This window comes from Glandiceps talaboti, chromosome 22 (genome assembly GCF_964340395.1).
Source record: "Glandiceps talaboti chromosome 22, keGlaTala1.1, whole genome shotgun sequence".
NCBI lineage: Eukaryota > Metazoa > Hemichordata > Enteropneusta > Spengelidae > Glandiceps > Glandiceps talaboti.
The window spans coordinates 4,095,322-4,104,085 of NC_135570.1; the positions used below are offsets into that span (position 1 = coordinate 4,095,322).

The 8,764-nt window shown below is 35.0% G+C and overlaps 1 protein-coding gene across 3 annotated transcripts in view; it reads left to right on the forward strand.

Annotated features, from left to right (window-relative positions):
- LOC144452021 (annexin A4-like) overlaps positions 1-6,553 on the forward strand; it is a 35,778-nt gene extending 29,225 nt beyond the window's left edge. For all 3 annotated transcript variants that reach the window (XM_078143016.1, XM_078143017.1, XM_078143018.1), the window contains 7 exons: positions 579-692; positions 1,677-1,767; positions 2,170-2,306; positions 2,811-3,000; positions 3,384-3,442; positions 3,640-3,762; positions 4,739-6,553. In XM_078143016.1, coding sequence (XP_077999142.1) covers positions 579-692; positions 1,677-1,767; positions 2,170-2,306; positions 2,811-3,000; positions 3,384-3,442; positions 3,640-3,762; positions 4,739-4,798 — 774 coding nt within the window. In that variant the 3' untranslated portion in view covers positions 4,799-6,553. The remainder of the gene's footprint in view (positions 1-578; positions 693-1,676; positions 1,768-2,169; positions 2,307-2,810; positions 3,001-3,383; positions 3,443-3,639; positions 3,763-4,738) is intronic.
- The last annotated feature ends 2,211 nt before the right edge of the window (positions 6,554-8,764 follow it).

Here is an 8,764-nt window from a genome sequence, read left to right on the forward strand (position 1 = left end):
CTTGTGAGTCACCACATAGTAAGAGATAGGAAAACACCAATTTTTCATGTGTCACTAGAAATTGTGTGCGGCGGTCAAATTGGCTGAGCGGGCACACTGATCTGTTCACAAACACCAAACCTGCATTACCATACATTGCTATGCATTCTGGGACAACATGTAATAAGCTGGAACATGGTAACAGCTGTCAAAAACTTCCAACTTTAACATCTACACTTTTGTCAAATTCCTATTGAAAGACAAGCCAGAAAATTTCAAAAAGGATTCATCATAGTTCAAAATACAGAAAAATACAGTGATACATATTGTAGTTTGTGGAATTCAAACCTCAACTAACAATATGCTAAAAATAAATAGAGAGATTCAAAAAGGATTTTTCAAAGTTAATGAAAAATCCAGAGCTCCAGTGTTATCAAATAAAGCCATTTTAGAATCCAATATGGCCACCAAATACTCTGTTAACTCTGGGGAATTATAAGATTGAAGACTTCCTTCGATTTTTACCAACTTTCCCCCTTTTGGTTACCAGTATTATGAAAACGTTATTTTGTTACAAACATTTTTGTGTCTATTTACAGGATTTGATTAAAGATTTCAAGAGTGAACTCAGTGGCAAACTTGAGAAAATAGTTGTTGCTTTAATGCAGAACTCAGCTCAGTTTGATGCTAATGAACTGAAGAGAGCCATGAAGGTACAGTTATTTTGTACAATTGGATTAAAATATCAGGGAAAAATGTGTATTATAACTCATCGTTTTCACACAGCCATCAGTGATTGGCTTAGATTGTGTCACATGGTATGGACAAGTGACCCATAGTGACCTCAATTTGCATAGAGTGAGGCACTAGTAGTATTCTATTTTCCTTAGGCAGTAGTCACATAGTATGCGAGTCTTGCTCTTGATTTGCTTAGCCTTATAGAAAGAACACGTGACTGAGAATGTAATGTGTTATAAGATATACCTGGCCTTATTCAGGCACTAGTGGGCATCATATTACACATAGCTAGAGTAAGTATATAAAAGTCTTTCTATATTTTTAGCTCAAGCAGAGTTACAATTCCTTGCATTTTTGTCCTGTGTTTGATTGGATTAGTAAGCATAACATTTGAGTACATTCACTTGATTTATTCCTGATTATCTCTGTTCAGACAGTTATAACATCAAGTATACCATGCAAGGGCCAAGTTGAACAAAAAATATGGAATATATACTCTGGTCGTTCTACATCATGACAACGAGCGCATACGTCACGAGTGCCTACATCATGGCAATGCATGCCTATGTCATGACAATGCGCGTCTACGTCACGACCACACGTACCTACATCACGACAACAAGCGCCTACATCATGACAACGAGCGCCTACATCACGACAACAAGCGCCTACATCATGACGAGCACCTACATCACGACAACGAGCGCCTACATCACGACAACGAGCGCCTATATCATGGCAATGAGCGCCTAAATCACGATAATGCATGCCTACATCATGACATGCACGTCTACATCACAACAACACGCATCTATGTCAACAATAATGGTTTTTGTGTGTTCGAAATATGAGTCAAAACATTCAAAATTTACCATCACTTACCGTCACTCGTATTTTCCTTGGCTGAACAAAGAAAAACATTGGGAATAACATCACATATTCTTGTCTTGTGTACACAGGGTGTTGGCACTGATGAAGCTGCTCTCATAGAAATCATGTGTACTAGAACTAATGCTGAAATCCAAGCCATCAATGTTGCATACAAAAAAGGTAAGGAATACCAATTGGAGGAACTTGCAAACCTGCCATGTTGAATGTTGCATCATGGGAAATGTGATAATAAACACTAAGGAATTGGTATTGTAAACAATACTGTTACATTATTTGCAACCATTCTCTTGTTCACGACCAACTTTTTCTATAGGTCTATCAGAGAACATTTTTCACACCCAAATTTCAATCCTCTTCTGACTTTAGCCCTTAAAGGCCCAATATTCTGTCCCAGGGTCTCACATTCATGTTATCTTTATCCGTGGAGCCAAAATGATTAGATAGGAACATTCTATTGTTCAGGACCAATGTTATCTATAGCTTTACCATACAACTGTTTTTCTCACCTAAATTTTATTCCTCTTCTGATCTTGGCTTTTAATATTGTATTTTCATCCATAGAGCATGGCAAAGAACTAGAGAAGGCTTTGAAATCAGAAACTTCAGGACATTTCCAACGTTTGATGATTTCTATGTCAGCTGGTGGACGTGATGAAAGCCCTAATGTTGACGTTGCTAAAGCACAGGCTGATGCCAAGGTTTGTATTTATATATTGTATATATTGTGAGATTGAGTGTTCATAGACTTTGGGTTCATAGGCCAAATAAAAGAATTGCTCAAATTGTTGGGAAATAAAATCCTATTTTCATGAACTCTGAATTTATAGTTTATGAATAAAGATTTCTACTCACATAGTAAAAACTCCTCCCAGTTTTCGGCTCAGTCATGTCTGGGACAATTCGGTGTGGTGAACAAATTGTCTGCTCATCACTTAAAAGGATTTCTTACCCAGATGGTCTCCTTTATGAATCACATCTTCCTGTCGCTTTCAACTACACTACCTTTCAATGCTGCCATCTAGTGGTGAACAGTAATCATCGTGAGTTTGTCCTGACGAAGGCAACAGTGACGTTACTGAAATGCAAACATGAAAAAAAATGACTCGGTTTGTGTCAGTGAACATTATTCTAAAGTTTGGTCAGTCATTCAATGAAAGATGTTTTTCAAATTGCCTCAGATATTTCATTTTTTTCTGTCCTAGGCATTGTTAGATGCTGGTGAAAAGCAATGGGGTACTGATGAATCAAGATTTAATGTCATCTTGGCATCTCGTAGTTATGCCCAGCTGAGAGCTACTTTTGATGAGTACGGAAAGATGGCCAAACGAGACATTGAGAAGTCCATCAAGAGTGAAATGTCTGGTGATTTGGAGAAGGGTATGCTGACAATAGGTAAGAAAGATAACTTAAAGTTTTGGTCAAAGGTTAACAGATTTGTCTAACTTTAAATTTTATGGTATGACCATATGCTCACTCACATACACAGATTGAACACTCACAAATGTACATACATACATACATACATACATACATACATACATACATAAATACATACATACATACATACATACATACATACATACATACATACATACATACATACATACATACATACATACATACATACATACATACATACATACATGTATGCACACACGACCACCACACACACACACACACACACACTCACACACACACACACACACACGCACACACACACACACATAGCCTTTAGCAGCTTAGAAATGACAGGCTCTAATTTTGTTTATTTACAGTAAGAGTAGTGCGTAACAAAGCCCATTACTTTGCTGAACAGCTGTATAAGTCCATGAAGGTAAGTGCATACCATATATTACAGGGTTCCTCAAAGTATTATCAGATTTTTGATATGCAAAGCTTTGAAGGAATTTACAATATATTTAGTGATGTACCCGTTACATCAACATATTTCTCTTCTTGTATTGGGTTTCTTATAAAAGGATGTGTAGTACCATACTAACTAATTTTTTACTTTTTTATTTTTTTTCACAGGGGCTTGGAACTGATGACGACACTCTGATTCGTGTTATTGTCTCTAGATGTGAAAAGGATATGGTGCAAATTAAACAAGCATTCCAAGCTACATATCAACAGAGTCTTGGAAAGTTTATTGCTGTAAGTCAAATAACAGACAATCTTTCTCATTTCACCAAATTACAAATTTTTATACCGTCTGTTGGATAATTCTGTGAATAAGTGCAACACTGTTATAGTTAAACATAAAACTCACAAAATCAGCAAAATTATTGAGCAAACATAGGCTATAGTATGCATCTATCATAACCCTCACTTGTGTTCCAAAGGTTGCTTTAACACAGCACTCCTAGTGGCTGAACTGTATAATCTTTTGTCTTTCTAATCATACTGCAACCAAACAGCACTCCTAGTGGCCAAACTGTTTAATCTTTTGTTTTTCTGCTAACCAGCATAAGATATATTGAATAATAAGTGATTGCTCTATGTATTGCTTGGTGCCTGTATGTCTTTTATTAATTTGGTCGAATGTGCGATAAGTATCACAGATTGTTGACAGCAGTGATTAACTCAGGCAGCGATTCGGCACCCTATAGATCTTTGTTATTATTAGTTCATGTCTATGAATAGTCTTGGTTACCCAGACTTGTCATTGGGAGCTCCAGCTTAATGGTGCTTGCCCCCAAAAGGCTGGGGAAATAGTAAACAAAATGTGACTTCCAACTTATGTGACATCTGCTTTCAGTTAGGATGCACGGATCATAAAAATTATAGGCTGTAAAGCTGAGTTTACAAAGTTGTATTATTTGAAATTGACAGGTATCTGTTGCTGTAGACTGTCAAACATGTGACACAGAAGCTTGAAATGCCCGGGATTACACTCAAGTGTCCCATTCCTGGCAGTACACTTTACCATTTATCCTACACCAAAAGTCAGATAAATTTGGTGACTATTTCCCCCCCGACTCTCTCGTTACAGTACTCCAACAACTAGAGTCAAGGCAACCGAAACTAGTCTATCAGCACAAAAATATTGTATTTTCCAGGGTGTACCATCCAAGATGGCTGACATGCAAGGTCCCTAATTAACAATATTTCATTTTGTATCATTCCACAGGACGACACATCAGGAGATTACAAAAAGATTCTACTGGCTCTTGTCGGTGGAGAAAGTTAAATAAGTCAACATGGCTGCTGCTGCACACCCTGCATCGACATTATGCAATCTGCATATTAATATACCCAGAATTATTCAATAATAGGTATTAATATTTGGGGTTGGTAATCGCAGCAATATTGTAGATATTTACAATTCATATCTTAATTATGAAATTAAACAAAACCCTGCTTTTCATTATCAAGACACTTCTAAGAGCATAACATTTTCATGTTGGAAGGGGTATTCATTCCTAAAGGGATTTGCACTAAAAAATCTATGAAATTTTGTCTCAGTTCTTATTTTTTACAATTTAGATCAAAATATGGAAGTAAAATTAGACCGTTTCCTACGTCTTTAAGTTTGCAATTATCATAAATTTGACTAGTGTATCATGGTCAAAATGGCTGCCAGCTACAAAGGTGAAAGGTCATAAGAAATACAAATCCACCAGGCTAAGGTGTTGATAATTTTATAATAATTTTCTATCTATGTAAATCTTGTAGTTTACGACCTTCAAGCCTCAGCAGCTGTAACTTTTGATTTCTGTCTGTAACATTGTTAGTTTTGTAGGTTCTGTCTGTAACACTGATATTCAAGTTCTGTTTGCTAAGCATGTTTTATCATATCATAGTTTGGGCACTGATACAACTCAGAAACTTACTACATTAATTTTGTAGTGAAAAATATTTGAAGTCCATACTTGAAATTGTAACACTCATGACATGGTGCTTACACCGGAATGTTTTAACACTCATGTATTATGATGGCAACATCTATCACCATGGCAACATCTGTCACCATGGCAACATGTATCACAATGGCAACATGTTGACAAGTAAACAATATTTCTGAGTGATTAAAACAATTACCTTTTAAAGTTTCAGGTGAATTATCACTGACAGACAAAGCCTGTAGTGACAGATAAAAACTGAGGCTTTCATTTTCAAAAAGAATTGAAATAATTGGGAGAGGTATACAAGATAGTTTCCAGAAAAATAACATATGATATTTTTGTTCCTTTGATTTTCATCATTTGCCTTTTAAAGACAAAGCCTGTAGTGACAGATAAAAACTGAGGCTTTCATTTTCAAAAAAAAATTGAAATAATTGGGAGAGAGGTATACAAGAGAGTTTCCAGAAAAATAACATATTTTTGTTCCTTTGATTTTCATCATTGTTTCAATTATGACATTTATACAAATGGTAATCTTCAATCATGTTGATGCATCAAAATTTATGAAAATTTTATTGAGAAATGTTACAAGAATATGGATATGATATGATTCTAATAAAAACAAGTTCAAAATGTGTTTCTATCATTACATTAAAAAAATACTTTGTAAAAAGTATGTGAAAAGATAGTTTTCCTGTATGTTTTGTTTTGTATGTCATTTTACAGAAAAAGAATTGAAGTTTGTAACCAAACTTTCAAAAAATGACGACAACAGATGACCAAAATGAGGCTCAAGTGAAAAAAAAAATGTCATGAAACCAGACTAAGAGTACATCTTTAGTTGGCATTTTTACACTCCTAAAATCAAGTGACAAACCAAAAATATACCTCAGAATACCCTTTATTTCAGTTTTGTTTCTTTGTACATTCCTGTGTGTCTGATTTCTGTCATTTAAACCCCAGATATTATTAGAAAGTTGTGTAAATTAGATCTGTAGACGTACAAATCCCTGTAGGTGATCATTGATGTCAAATTTGGCCAAAGAAATTATTGGTGATTGCTGAGAAATGAGACTAATAAAGCATCGTCATAAACGTCATTTATTGCTGTGGTGTGAATTATTTGTTTTACTGTGTGAGGTATGAATGGAAACTCACAATCCACTTTCTGTGTATGCAATAAATGTATGCAATAAATGGATTGTATGCTCCCCGGGGAGTTGAGGAAGACTAAAGGGCCGTTGTGCCATTGTGATCTGAGCCAGGGGTAATAATTGTAAAGTGCTTTGAGCACGGAGTGGGAAAGCGCTATATAAGAACGCAACATTATTATTATTATTATTATTATAACAATTTTATTTAAAACCAGCAACAACCTTTTTTAGTACCTCTGTCTGTTGAGATTAATGTTTGTGCATCTGCATCTGTCGTTTGTCTGTCTGGCCATCAGCTTTTAACACAACTGCACTGTTGAGTTAAGTTTGTTGATTTGTTCACAATGTCAATATATGTCAAATGTAAACTAAATATTTTAGTCTTTTGTTGTTCCTACAATGATAAGACCTTGACCTTTGACATTGATCTTCACCTTCAGGGTCAATTACTAAATTCAAAGCATTTCTTGTGTTGTGCTATTGTACACTTTATGGGCAATTTCTTTCAATTCTTGTCCAAAGTTGATCCAGAACAAGGACATACCCATATGCATAAAAAAAATACACAGTATATAAGTATATATCCATATATTTGATATTTTTCTGGCTGGCTACTAAAGTATACATTTGATTATGAAAGATCTGTCTTAATATATCCATAAGTATACAAATTAATTATACTAATAATTTACTCAATTTAATGTTAAAGTACTATGTAGGAGTAAATGAGTACAAAATTCCCTGAATCTTTGACTAGTTTTGCACCTCAATGGGCTTAAAGTTTCCAAGAAGCTTGAATTGGTTAAAATATGTAAATACTGTTGAAGTTACGTTAAAGAGGCACAAGCCACGAGTGGCACACAATCTGCAGTATAAACTTTCTACGCAAGTGAAACATTTTACATGAACCCTTATGGGGGGAGGGGGCTTTATTTAACTATTCTAGCATACAGTTAGTGTTGATGCATGCCTCCTACCATATTACAATAGTCTTCTAGCATTGTTAGAAAAAATTGATTGTATGTATGGTAAGGATTTTCTCCCTCATCATCAAATCATTCATCAGAATTAGTTACTAGTGTATCTTAATGGCAGGTTTGAGTTGACCACTTTAAGTGATGATAACATAATCTTCAGTAAACTAGACTACTGCAAGGGCCTACTCTAATATAAAAAGCTCCAAAATTTCAGCTTGGACCCTTTTAAAATAGAGTTAGAGCGGTACTAAGCTGCAAAATTTACACGTATATTGCCTGAAAGGCTATGGTCAGCCTAGATATTGGAGTCAGTAATACGTTATGGCTTCTCCCATCCCCCGGCTTGAGATAATGGCCAGTCCCTAAATACAATTACAAGCACAGTCAGTCTGTTGACGAGTACAATAAGACAAATAGCAGATTAAATTTTAGACTTTTGGGTTGGATGACGAGCATATAGAATACAGTAAGTATGTAATCGTATGTAATCAAATCAAATGTCCATGCAAGTGTACAGCGACCAACGTGTTACGTCTACCGGAAGTCAGTCATTTGAGTTGCTCCACACCCCTGCTATAGAAATAGTGTGGTCGAAAAATATCAATTACTAATTATTTTCGATTTTTTTTTACCAAGATCTGTTATTAATTATTTTCGAAAAATTTTAACAAACTTTAAAAAAATTTTAAAAATCAACAATTATCTCAAATAAATGAAACTTGTGTGAATTACATAATGTTACATGTTGGAATGAAGGTGTGGACTCCATCGAAAAACTACACATTAATGGTTAAAATTATTTCATAACTCCGAAAAAAATATAAAATGCTATAGCTAAAATAAGAATTTACTTTTGGCCTGAACGGCTTACCATACTCAGAACCCACCCCTATGGGAAGCCCCACACACCATTAACTAAATCGGTCAAAATTGAAAAAAAATCAGACCGATCAATTTCAAATCACTATGAAGTAGTATACTGTGTGCTATGAATACAAAGCCAGTCTGAAGTGAGGAAAAAATATTTCTTTTGTTGACACTTTATCTTATTTTAGGGCTAAAATTCTTCAATTTCTCAATTTGACGACATTTTTTTGAAATATTTGTATTCGGGGGTACAAAATTGTTTTTTTTAAACAATGAGAACTAAAATGACCCAAATTCCCCCCCCCCCCCCACA